The sequence below is a fragment of the Coregonus clupeaformis genome, chromosome 3 (genome assembly GCF_020615455.1).
Source record: "Coregonus clupeaformis isolate EN_2021a chromosome 3, ASM2061545v1, whole genome shotgun sequence".
Classification (NCBI taxonomy): domain Eukaryota; kingdom Metazoa; phylum Chordata; class Actinopteri; order Salmoniformes; family Salmonidae; genus Coregonus; species Coregonus clupeaformis.
In genome coordinates, this window is record NC_059194.1 from 10,292,147 (window position 1) to 10,305,448 (window position 13,302).

General features: G+C 40.9%; 1 protein-coding gene across 3 annotated transcripts; it reads right to left on the reverse strand.

Moving 5' to 3' along the window:
• Positions 1 to 942: 942 nt before the first annotated feature.
• LOC121540401 (lysosome-associated membrane glycoprotein 2) lies at positions 943 to 13,073 on the reverse strand. 3 transcript variants are annotated; one of them, XM_041849257.2, is made up of 9 exons: positions 12,869 to 13,073; positions 10,409 to 10,524; positions 9,599 to 9,809; positions 9,323 to 9,484; positions 8,901 to 9,094; positions 8,535 to 8,654; positions 8,330 to 8,384; positions 7,932 to 8,102; positions 943 to 2,526 (listed from the first exon to the last, which is right to left on the reverse strand). In XM_041849257.2, the coding sequence occupies exons 1-9, from the start codon at positions 12,912 to 12,914 to the stop codon at positions 2,384 to 2,386; spliced, it is 1,218 nt and encodes a 405-aa protein (XP_041705191.1). In that variant the 5' UTR covers positions 12,915 to 13,073; the 3' UTR covers positions 943 to 2,383. The 3 variants fall into 3 exon arrangements, with proteins under 3 accessions (XP_041705191.1, XP_041705184.1, XP_041705199.1); XM_041849250.2 differs by having other exon boundaries at positions 2,440 to 3,194; XM_041849265.2 differs by lacking the exon at positions 943 to 2,526 and adding an exon at positions 3,344 to 5,839.
• Between the last annotated feature and the right edge of the window lie 229 nt (positions 13,074 to 13,302).

The following is a 13,302-nucleotide window of genomic DNA, read 5'->3' on the forward strand; positions in this document are numbered from 1 at the left end:
GTGTGAATACTTACGTATACTGAACAAAAATATAAACGCAACATGCAACAATTTCAAAGGTTTTACCGAGTTACAGTTCATATAAGGAAATCAGTCAATTTAAATAAATAAATAAATTAGTCCCTAATCTATGGATTTCACGACTGGGCAGGGGCACAGCCATGGATGGGCCTAGTAGGGCATAGGCCCACCCACTGCGGAGCCAGGCCCAGACAATCAGAATACGTTTTTCTCCACAAAAGGGCTTTATTACAGACAGAAATAGTCCTCAGTTTCATCAGCTGTCCGGGTGGCTGGTCTCAGACGATCCCGCAGGTGAAGAAGCCGGATGTGAAGGTACTGGGCTGGCGTGGTCTGTGGTTGTGAGGCGGTTGGGCATACTGCCAAATTCTCTAAAACGATGTTGGAGGTGGCTTATGGTAGAGAAATGAACATGAAATGATCTGGCAACAGCTCTGGTGGACATTCCTGCAGTCAGCATGCCAATTGCATGCTCCCTCAAAACCTGAGACATCTGTGGCATTGTGCTGTGTGACAAAACTGCACTTGAGTGGTCTTTTGTCCCCAGCACAAGGTGCACCTGTGTAATGATCATGCCATTTAATCAGCTTCTTGATATACCACACCTGTCAGGAGAAATACTCACTAACAGGGATGTAAACAAATTTGTGCACAGAATGAGAGAAATAAGCTTTTTGTGCGTATGGAAAATTTCGGGAATCTTTTATTTCAGCGCATGAAAAATGGGACCAACACTTTACATGTTGCGTTTATATTTTTGTTCAGTATAAATTTGACATTCTACTTTCAATAAATTTGCAAAAATGTCAAAAAACATGTTTTCACTTTATCATTATGGGGTACAGTGTGTAGATGGGTGAGAAAAAAAAAAATGAATTCAGGCTGTAACAACAAAATGTGGAATAAGTCATGAGGTATGAATACTTTGCTACAAAACAGGAACGCAACTTTATTTTAATTCCCTGCCCCAACTGAAGTTCAACAAGATTACACCATCTCAACATTCTTCATCAGATGGAGACAGGGTTGGTTATGAGGGGAATAGTAGTGCAACAAAAAGGCACAAAACGACATCTTGGGGGCAAAATTAAACAGCGGTCCTATGTATTGGTACAGAACAGAAAGTTCATGCTGAATAATGAGCATGATAATAGAACAATAACGAAATATCATCCTTGGTCAAACACACAATGCATTTCACTGGTTTATTAAACATTCAGGCTGTTCATTTACCTGCTTTGAAATGGGGAGGTCCAGAAAGGAGTTTCATTTCTGTCCAAGCTTTGGTCATAAAATCATTCGGGCTAGAATATGTAAATTATTATACTTTATATATGAAGCCTGGGCAGTGTTCAGAAGGACACACCGTAGCAAAACTGTTTGCAACGGGAAAGGGTTATTGGTTCAGGTAGTACCTCCCCGTTTCACTACGTTTCAAAACTCTCCCTATTGAACATGACCCAGGTAGTAGATGTCTTAACAGGAAAAGGCTATAGGGACACTCCTGACAGCAAACCGACATTTCAATTTTGTTTAGTCATTTTGCAGAGTCCCTATAGCCTCGGTCTTAACAGGGCCATTTGTGATACCCGACCAGAGACTATGCCGCAGTCTTCCTTTCCCTGAGAGGGGATTTCTTCCCATTAGAGAAAATACAAAACATAAAAATCACGTTTATGCAACTGCTCCAAATGCTGGTTGGTACGTGTCTTTGTAAAGTTAGTTTCCCTTTTATTGTACTAGGACTAAGAGAAGATTAGTGCAGGGGGTACAATAACATTTAATTACAGGGAATTCACAAAAATAATAGATAGATATTTTCTCATTCTACAAAGATTTAACAATGGATACTTAGATATGAATAGCAATGGCTATGAACTTTCAATAACTTCTTAGTAAAATTCTATACAAGGGAGTAATTAATATACATAGAAATATAATGCAGCACATAAACAGAATAGTGAGAGAAAACAGCCTCATTCATATGAGCCTCTCTGGGAATAAAGAAACTGATGCCCATGATACTTAACTCCATGCAATTTACATCCAAACACACCTGGTGCAATACCACTGATCATTTTGACAGGTTTTGGTGCTAAATGATTTCAGTCATTGTTGGTGTCAAAAAATAGCAACAGACGGTCAACTTTCAAAATCACTGTTGGGTGGGGTGATAATTAGGGTAGGAGTCTGAACAAGGAATATGCTGGGGGTAAGGTCAAGGAAAGATCCATTGGAAATGGAAGGGAAAAGATTGGATACCATAGAAGCATGTTGTGGGGGGCTTGCGTGTTGTGGGGGGCTTGCGTGGGGAAGGATGGGAACGAATGGGCAGAGGCAGAAGCAACTGGGATTGGTTGGATTATACAGACTGGTAGCCGGTGCGACTCTTCCTCCGGCCAATCAGGTAAGAGATAAGCACAAGGATGATTAGGAAGCCGAGGGCCACGCCCACAGCGATGGGCACCAGAAAGCTCAAATCAGAGTCCATGAAGCACTCCACGGCTGCCACAGAGAAGAGACAGAAGAAGGGTTAGCAACATTAGCATGCTAGCGATTAGTCTGAAGAGAGAAGAAACAGGATTTGGTTAAGCTTTTCACAGACAACATGGAGGACATGAGGCTCGAAAAGCAGCAAGACATCAGATCAGAACCCAGACAGTCATCTACAACAACATGGGTGGTTGGGGGTTCTGTCAGAGCATGGGCAGTTACGAAAATATTTGGCCATCATCTGCCATCTATAGTCAACCATGTTATAAGTGAGGAATAAGAGACGTTAATCAATCAATTCTGATTATATCTACAAGAACTGTTACATGCCAAATGTTATCAACGGAGCCAAGCAATTTCTTTAACACAGCACACATCTTCTCCAACTAATTGTTTCATGAGAAAGAGATTTCCTTCAGGTGAATTTCACAATAAGGTTAACTCTGCACAGCGCATATCAATTTGTAGTTAAATTAAAATCAACATGTATCCTGATGAGCAAAGATCCAACCTCAGCATAGCCAGTGGGGTCATTTAGAAGTGCTCATAGCCAGAGCCCTGGTTTCTCTTTCTCCCAATGAAATAGGCGATCAATACAATGAGGACCAGCACAGTCAGAGCAACCCCGATGGCTATAGGAACGACCCAGCTCTCTGTCGTATCGTCTCGGCAATCCTCCGCTGGGTGACAGTAAAGGAAGTGGGCATGAGGGAGGTTGCAGGGTGGAAGAAAGGTAAAACATCAAAATAGTGAATGCATGGTCATACTGAGACGCTTCTCAGTCAAGAACAATTGGAAAACAAAGAGTGATTTACTAATATTTCCGGGGGACCAATAAACACTTTTATTTCTATCATTGTAAAATATTAAAAATGTTCCACAACATTTTTTTGATGGACAATTTCCATTCCCATTTATTGCAGCTAAAAGCCTATTGAAAATGAATTCAAAAATGAACATTTGTTTGGAGCCACACGGAAGAAAATACAATTTATCTTACATTTGGAGGATGGGCCTGTCCTGTATTAGGGATTTTCCTTTTCTTAACATGCTGCATTTTGAATTCATAAACTAGGAGACATTTAGACCAGTGGAGAATCCATTAAATGCAAAGATATCAAACCTGACTGAATCGCAAATGGACAAGCTTCATTGAATAAGGCACATATTTGTCACAATCATAACATTATGTCAAGTGAATGAAAATTGGGGGTAGTAAATGTTAAGTTTCTAAAGGGTATTTTAGGATTGATTTAATACAGTGTCTGAAAATTCAATTTTAGAATCATAGTAACAAACAGGATTTGTACAAAAGCAGTGCATTTTCCAAGACACGTCACATGGACTGTAAAGCAAGACTCAAAAGAATATTTGATAAGGAAAAAAATCTAAATCATTCTCATAATACAGAATCTGAAGAAAAATTGGTTGAATCAACAGCAATTAAAGGCGGCAATCAAATGTATTCATGTCTCATTCTGACCACCGCACTAAAACATAATACCTATTGTAACCCATCCTAACAGTACAAAAATAGACACATCCTGTGGACAATCATCCTTACTACCACTCTCTGTCGATAGGTGCAATTTACATGGGGTCAACTGGGGTTAATTCCATTTAATTCAAGAAGTAAACAAAAATTCACATTCAAATGTTTCTCACTGAAGAGCAGAGAGGACAATTGGAATTAGAATCAGTTTATTGAAATTGACTTGATTCTAAATGGAATTGACCCGAGCTATGTTTACAAGTTCCCCTTACTAACTGGCAGCTTTCGGGAGCAACAGCAATGGCTATACTATACACGGGTGTAATAATTTTACGTCAAACTTACTCAACGATTTAGTGCATTTATATGTACAAAATAATCACAATCTGCGAAGAATACGTTTGAATGGCAGCAAATAAGTCAACTACAGCTATCCCTTTTTGAAACCTAATGCCAACATGTCATGACGGGAGAGGGGTTTGGTTTTACCTTTCTTTTCAGGTTCATCTTTTACATCCTCATGGACTTTTCAGAGTTAATTTAACACTTCAAGGTAGATTTCACACTACACAAAATGAGCCAGTCAGTCAAAGGGCTAACACATAATGCAGAGACAAACAGACATTAGTGGCAATCATATGTCAACTAGTGTCGTGTGTGAACATATAGGGACAGATCCCTTGTTTGGTAATGCCAACTTGGAGAAGGCACTTTATGCCAATAATACCACTGTTTTTTAGTGGCCACACAGATTTCATGTCGTAAAGTCATCCCTTTCCAGATTCAAACTACTGTGACTAGTGGATGATCCGTAAGGGGAGAGAGGAGAGCAAAGCAGAAAACCTTTATCCTAGTTAGTTAGTAAGGAGTTCCTGAGACAAATCAACAAAGCTACTCAATGTCGTCTGATTGAGCTGCCAGGCAAATTCTAAATGTTCAAATTTGTCGAAATATTGCGCTGATATGATGAATTGTGAGGATGAATGAAACCACAAAAGAAAGGTTGAACTAAAATGTACACAAACATTCAATAAGAACATAACGAAACAAAAGAGGGGAGGGAGCAAGTGCATGATTCATAGTGACAACGGCACGGCCCCCCAATTTTCACAACTCCTCGTGAAAATGTGCAAACTGTAGCACAAGGACTCTGACTGGAGTTTCTATAAAAATGTACTACTTGATAAAAAGAGAGCCTACACTGAACAAGAATCATCTGGAAAGTGATGCAAGGAAATGGAGTGTCATAAGATTCAACCACTTTCAGAGATTTTACAATAAATAAGGTCTTCTATACAGTACTGGTAAATACAGAGGCAGAGAATCATGCACTGCTCCTTTGGAACAAAAAGGGAGAAGGGGGGGAAAAATCCAAAGCAAATCAAACAATAGGGAAATTACACACAAATAACAGGGGTGGTCCAACCTGGTCCTGGAAAGCGGTTTTGAGTCTTCAGATTTACATGAACAAAGCTACTCAAGTCTAAACCTAAACGAAGCTACCCTAATCTCAAGTCTAAAAGCAGCTCTTAAGAGTGGCTGAAGTAAGGAGACTATAGTCTGACTATTCCAGTTGTGTGAGTCAGTCATTAATGGATAGATGGCACAGCCAATCCAGGATCAGGCTTTGGGAACCCCACCCCGACACATAAGGATCAAACTGTGTTCTGGATTCATGATCAGAGATTGCTTTTTAAAGGGTCTGATATCCCACATAGGTCTTCCTTCGACCAATCACATAAGCAATCACTACAATGAGAATCAAGCAGGCCAGGGCGGCACCAACAATGATTGGGATTAAGATGCTGGTGTCATCCAGTGAACATTCATGGGCTGCAGACGAGAGAGAGAATCAATGAGCACGACTTGGAACATCTCATCTTCTCATGCTCATTTGGTTTTTAAATCAGTTTAAGCAGGGGCAGAAACATGGCATGGTATCAAATACATTTGAACATTTTAGTCATTTAGCAGTCGCTCTTATCCAGAGCAATTTAAAGGAGCAATTAGGGTTAAGTGCCTTGCTCAAGGGCACAGACAGATTGTGTTTACCTAGTTGGCTCGGGGATTCGAACCAGCGACCTTTCGGTTACTGGCCCAACACTATTAACCGCTAGGCTACCTGCTGCCCTAAATACTTAGCTGTTTCTCAACAAACTGGACAGAACCTATTCTACTGATGCCAATAGTTGTTATTATTGCATACAGTGGGGGAAAAAAGTATTTAGTCAGCGACCAATTGTGCAAGTTCTCCCACTTAAAAAGATGAGAGAGGCCTGTAATTTTCATCATAGGTACATGTCAACTATGACAGACAAAATGAGGAAAAAAAATCCAGAAAATCACATTATAGGATTTTTAATGATTTTATTTGCAAATTATGGTGGAAAATAAGTATTTGGTCAATAACAAAAGTTTCTCAATACTTTGTTATATACCCTTCATTGGCAATGACACATGTCAAACATTTTCTGTAAGTCTTCACAAGGTTTTCACACACTGTTGCTGGTATTTTGGCCCATTCCTCCATGCAGATCTCCTCTAGAGCAGTGATGTTTTGGGGGCTGTCGCTGGGCAACACAGACTTTCAACTCCCTCCAAAGATTTTCTATGGGGTTGAGATCTGGAGACTGGCTAGGCCACTCCAGGACCTTGAAATGCTTCTTACGAAGCCACTCCTTCGTTGCCCGGGCGGTGTGTTTGGGATCATTGTCATGCTGAAAGACCCAGCCACGTTTCATCTTCAATGCCCTTGCTGATGGAAGGAGGTTTTCACTCAAAATCTCACGATACATGGCCCCATTCATTCTTTTCTTTACACGGATCAGTCGTCCTAGTCCCATTGCAGAAAAACAGCCCCAAAGCATGATGTTTCCACCCCCATGCTTCACAGTAGGTATGGTGTTCTTTGGATGCAACTCAGCATTCTTTGTCCTCCAAACACGACAAGTTGAGTTTTTACCAAAAAGTTATATTTTGGTTTCATCTGACCATATGACATTCTCCCAATCCTCTTCTGGATCATCCAAATGCACTCTAGCAAACTTCAGATGGGTCTGGACATGTACTGGCTTAAGCAGGGGGACACATCTAGCACTGCAGGATTTGAGTCCCTGGCGGCGTAGTGTTTTACTGATGGTAGGCTTTGTTACTTTGGTCCCAGCTCTATGCAGGTCATTCACTAGGTTCCCCCGTGTGGTTCTGGGATTTTTGCTCACCGTTCTTGTGATCATTTTGACCCCACGGGGTGAGATCTTGCGTGGAGCCCCAGATCGAGGGAGATTATCAGTGGTCTTGTATGTCTTCCATTTCCTAATAATTGCTCCCACAGTTGATTTCTTCAAACCAAGCTGCTTACCTATTGCAGATTCAGTCTTTCCAGCCTGGTGCAGGTCTACAATTTTGTTTCTGGTGTCCTTTGACAGCTCTTTGGTCTTGGCCATAGTGGAGTTTGGAGTGTGACTGTTTGAGGATGTGGACAGGTGTATTTTATACTGATAACAAGTTCAAACAGGTGCCATTAATACAGGTAACGAGTGGAGGACAGAGGAGCCTCTTAAAGAAAAAGTTACAGGTCTGTGAGAGCCAGAAATCTTGCTTGTTTGTAGGTGACCAAATACTTATTTTCCACCATAATTTGCAAATATATTCATTAAAAATCCTACAATGTGATTTTCTGGATTTTTTTTCTAATTTTGTCTGTCATAATTGACGTGTACCTATGATGAGAATTACAGGCCTCTCTCATCTTTTTAAGTGGGAAAACTTGCACATTTGGTGGCTGACTAAATACTTTTTTTCCCCACTGTATGTCTCAGCTTCAAGCATATTCGCTGCATTTGGCTCTAGTAACCCTAGTAAGCTGTAGCATACGGCTAACACAACACAAAGGTATTGATGACAATTCACCATCTCAGTCACCTACCTGTAGCGAATTCGCCTTTTTTGACTCCAAAGGGCTGGACGCGAAGCGCGAACGTGTAGAGAGTGAGCGTGTCGGTGACGTTTAAGGTCTGCTCCTTGTTGCACATGTAGGAGCTGCCTACCGCCGCCACCCAAACGGACATGTTGGTATTGGCTGCAACGACGGGCGCCCCTGGACGTAACACAGAGTGAGGAAAGAGTGGAGAGAGGTTTTAATATGCATTGTATGTACTGTGTATGTATGTAATGTATAGTGTTTCTTTCTTATAAAGCTGCACTAAGTCCAAGACAATTTTCCCCTGGGGGACAATGAAGTCAATCCTATCCTAATGTCCAAATAGGGACATGGTTTTCTACGCTAGTGCTTTCTGAAAGGGTTTGTAGTGCTATGTTGCCTACCAGTGGCTGGTTTCACTGTGATGTTCAGAGCGTGCAGGTGGAACATCTTGCTGTCCTGTAATGAGCAATGAAACACTTTGAACAGAAGGAGACAAACAGACCTTACGCTGCACCCTACCGCCTTAGTCCAGCTGTCTACAAGCTAAATGCAGTCAACCAGGATAATACCGGCCTTGGTTGCAGATTTTTGGCCTTGTCGACTTACGTTGCTGAAAGTGAACATGATGGTGATTGTGTTCGATGTCAGTATGAGGTCGCTGCTGTTGACCCCACAGGCACCGCCCACATTAGTCGCATTGGGCACCAGGTTGATGGTCTCCACTTTCTAATAAAGGGGAAAGGGGGATACCTAGTCAGTTGTACAACTGAATGCATTCAACTGAAAACACCAGGTTCATAAACAACAAGAACATTAACATACTAGCAACAACAACCTATCTTCATAGACAAGTCATGTTCTCTGTGACAAACATGTCTGAACCTTTTCTACTGAACAGGCCATTGTATGCTAAAATAAGAAACATTTAAAAAAGGGCCTACTTTACAATGGCTATCCTATGTGTATACATACATCTCCTTGCTTGTAGCCTATCCGCAGGCCGAAGGTGGCCATTAAGCAGGCTGTGCTGTTGAAGTCGGGTGCAATGCTGTAATTTCCAGTAGTGGGTGTGGGCAGTGTAGGGGTAGAAGTGGGGGCAGCTGTGGTGGTAACGGTCGTGTTGGGCGCCACAGTGGTGGTGGGTAGGTCAGCGGCGCATACAGTGTCTGTGTAGGAAGAACAGAGAAAGACTTGAGTTCAGAGAACAAACAGGGTTGGGATCAATTCCATTTAAATTCAGTTCACTTCCTGAATTGACTGTATTGAAATGGAATTGACCTCAACCCTGGAGAACAGACACAGCAATATATTGTTTGACATTATGCATAGTAAATCAGATCATTTTGGAACAGTTGATCCTACAATGGCCTGATGCTTGTTCTCATGCAACCTACCAGTGTCACTTTTGCTGCCGTTAGTCACAAACGCCTGTAAAGCAACATCATACAGTGTCTGAGTGACAGACTCTACTTTCAGGAGAACTTTGCTCTTGCAGGAGTAGTAGGTATCCACACCCACGTTGGTGATTGTTGGCTTTACCATCACAGACTTGGTTTCTAAACCCAAAAGAGATTCAGTCAAATATCAGTATGTGTCATATCAACTACAGTACCGAATTGGTATATCATGAATGAACAGTATCATGACAAGGCTGTGTAGTCATTAGTTACCGTTTGACGTAGAGTTGGGGAAGACGCTTGAGTCGTTGAGGTTGTAGGTGAAGACAATGGCATCTACTTGATACGTTTTGGTGTCCTTAGTGAATTTAACGGCCCAGCTGTGCCCGTCTCCAAAACCGAGTTGCAATGTCGATGTTGTGTCATTGCAGGTGCTCCCTTCTGTTGTCACATTTTCAGGCAGTACAAAAAGAGCCGTTTCGCTCTGAAAGGGGACAAAAATATTGGACAGTCATGAAGATATTGTGATAAGAGGGGAATCCATTCCTGTCAAGTACTTTCCCAGGAACAGGGCTATTTCAGATGCTTGCGTCATGAGAAAATAGTACTGTTGACATAACATAACAGTGTGTCCGTTCTTATGATGGATTAGGAGGAAAAAAAAGGAACAAAATAATATTTTATATCCTGGGAAATATCTAGGCCTATAAATCATCCGACAGATGGGATTTAAAGAGAAAAAAATAATAATAAGAAAGTTTTTTTTTTAAATTATAAGGCCTATACTTATTGACCTCCATAAAAAAACTTTGCTTGGTGGGCGAAACAACGAAAGATCGCCACCTGCTGGAGGGAGACATTTTCCGCCAAATTCGGCCTCTCTTCCTCTCTGCTAATCTCGGATGTGAGTATTGTCCGCTCTGTGATTGCATTCAAAACATTCTCTCACAGTAAGAAGCTCGACTCAACACTTTAATAAAGCAGTGCGATACCTGGAATGTTTTAAGAGTTCTCTATAGGCTTAGGAGTACTAGCCTGCAAATTAAAAACATTTAAATACAAGTAAATATACAGATTACGCACCTTATTTACACCAACTTCATAGGTGACTGAGAAGTTGACCATCAAATTGGCGTAGAGGCATAATTTATTCTCTGTGTTGTTGACGGACACCTCAGTTGCATGTGACAGGTGGAGTTCTGCAACAGAAATAAACAGTCTTGGGTTTTATAATAATAACGTATGAGGCAGACTGGTAAACAAACACATTTTCAATCAATTCAAGGTAAATTCATCAAAAAACATCTTATCAGCATAGGTAGGCTAGTCTAACATGCGTTTTGATTATTTTCTACTTCCCTTATACAAGTAGCCTAATGGCATCAAATTACTGTAAAACTCAGACAGTGGGGGAACACACCATAGGCTAATGATTTCCTAACCGTATTTTATTTTTTTAACTGTTGATTAAACCATTCATCAGCTGATTACTCTCATATGGGACTAACTGGTAGGTCACTGTTAGGCTTGACCCGGAGTGACCTGATATCAGAGGCCCTAGCTTGCAACATAGGACTCTGGGGCCATTTCTCAGGCCAAATGAAAACATTCTAATGGAAATAAACATTTTATGCATATGAGGGGAAAAAACGATCAGATGTTTACTACTGAAAACAAAACTAGAACTAGGATTCTGACTGTATTGAATATCAAAAGTGAGTCCTGGCAAGATATCCATGGGCTCAATGTGTACATTCCTTCTATCAATCATAACAAGGGGATTGGTTTATAGACAGCAGCTGCTACAGCAATCACTTTTTTAAGAAAGGGTACCCCAACTGGTTTTATTTGGCCCCCCAAGATTTCTGAGCAAAAAATTAAGACTGTAAAAACACCAGGAATTCCACTCCAAGTGATTTTAATTTTGGAAATCTGTTCCCAAGCATAATAGAGAGACATGATAATATACAAATAACAATAATTAATTGGATTTATATAGCACTTTTCTACCACCTGGGGTACTCAAAGCGCTTTACATAGTAGGGGGAAACTCACCTCCTCAATGCATAGCACCCACCTCAGTGATGCATGGCGACCATTTTTGTGCCAGAACGCTCACCACACATCAACTATCAGGTGGAGAGGTCAGGAGTGATATGCCAATTAGGAATGAGGGGGATGATTAGGTGGCCATGATGGAATGTGGCCAGGTTGGGAATGTAGCCATGATAGTTGGGTGAACACCCCTACTCTTACAATAAGTGCCATGGGATTTTGAATGACCAGTCTGGACACCCGTTTTAACTTCCCATCAGAAAGACGGCACCCTACGCAGGGCAATGTCCCCAAATGTAATCAAGGTTTGAAATGATTATATTTTAGTCAAATATTATCTGTTTAGCCTTCTTCCGGTCAATTAGTAGTCTAAACGTATTTATTGTTGTATTATGTTCCTGCCCCCCAACGATCCGCTCAAGAAAAAATTGGCCCGCGGCTGAATTTAGTTGATGATCCACGGTTTAACATTTCACAGCAGCCGTTTTACAATTAAACACGATTGGCAAAGTGCAATCAAGATATGCTTGGTCATGAGTTGCTACAGATTGTACGCGAGCTAATGTTATAAATATAACCAACGATTTTTGGTGTCCATTACTCATTACTTGGCTTTACAGGAAAGCAGGTTAGTTTGTATGGGGCTTTCCTGTACTGGACACCAACAATCTTTGGTTATATCACATTATCTGGCGTACAATCTGTAGCTAGGTCATGAGACAACTTCCTGATCAACTAGCTTGCTAGGTAGCTAGCTAAATAAGATACAACTGAGGTGAGAATCCTTAATTTCATTTTAGCTTAGATTTTGGATTGAACTGGATTTGCAACAGTAGCTGGTTGCATATTGATAGCTACGCAAATGTCATGTAACAAAGTGTGACTACCGTTAGTAGATTAGTAACTAGCTAGCTAACATTAGCTAGGTGTTCTGAGCCAAGACGAGTCATATTCTGTTCCAAATGAATAGGGTGAATGAAACTGGTGGATTGTTGACAAGTTGAGGTTTGGTAGACACAATAACGACGCTATAAAGCCAAATAAAATGTCAAAACATAATTTGGGGTTATAGCTAGAGACAGCGAAAAACTCGTTATGTTCCCTGTCCACCCAGGAAGAAGTCCTATCTGCAACATGAGCTGTCAAGACAAAACAGATCAAATGCAAAGCAACAGCTAACTAACACAGGCGTGTTACCTAGCTAACTAACTAAGCATGACAGATCAACAGTGCCTTAAACTTCAAGTCTGAGATTATGGAGGCCTTGATAGCCTCCATATCAATTTATTTTTGGAGCCAACGTTTAACTAATATATAGTTCACGTTTGTTAGCTAGCGAACGTTACTGGCGTAGCAAAGAAATAGCTAACAAGCTAACATTATCTGGTTTAGGATAGGCCTGAAGTGACAGAGCACCTAAAGTTTCCTCTTTTGTGGATCACTATGTTAGCCAACGGTGATACAAAGCACTATTTTGTGTAAACATACCATTTCCAAGAGCCAGGAACAAAACCAGAAACGCGCAGCAAAACATGATCACTTGGTAGCCAAAACACTTAACCGGGAAACAACAGCTTTCGACTTCGGCTACCCTCCAAATGTGCAGCTCGAGCGCATCTACCGCAACTGGAAATGTAAGTCATATGACTTGCGGGCAGGGCTTCCAAACAGTCATTGGCTTCTTGTCAAATAAACACGTATCAGAACTCCACAATAAATGTGATTTGATTAAACTTAGTTGCTAGTTCTCCCCGTGAATAAGTGACAAAATATGGATTTTGTAGAAACATGTATCATGTTCTTGTTTATTTTGTGACACACATCACCCAAACAACCAATCAAAACATACTCTTTCCTCCCTCTTTTCGAGGGAACACATTTTACTATTTATATTGTATGGCAATATGGACAAAGATGGTTTA

Coding starts and splice junctions, on each gene's coding strand:
- LOC121540401 (XM_041849250.2), bottom strand. CDS start 12,914: ATGTTTTGCTGCGCGTTTCTGGTTTTGTTCCTGGCTCTTGGAAATG. Junction 9,810..10,408: donor ATGAAGTTGGTGTAAATAAG/GTGCGTAATCTG, acceptor GTCCCCTTTCAG/AGCGAAACGGCTCTTTTTGT. Junction 8,103..8,329: donor CACAGTGAAACCAGCCACTG/GTAGGCAACATA, acceptor TGTTACGTCCAG/GGGCGCCCGTCGTTGCAGCC.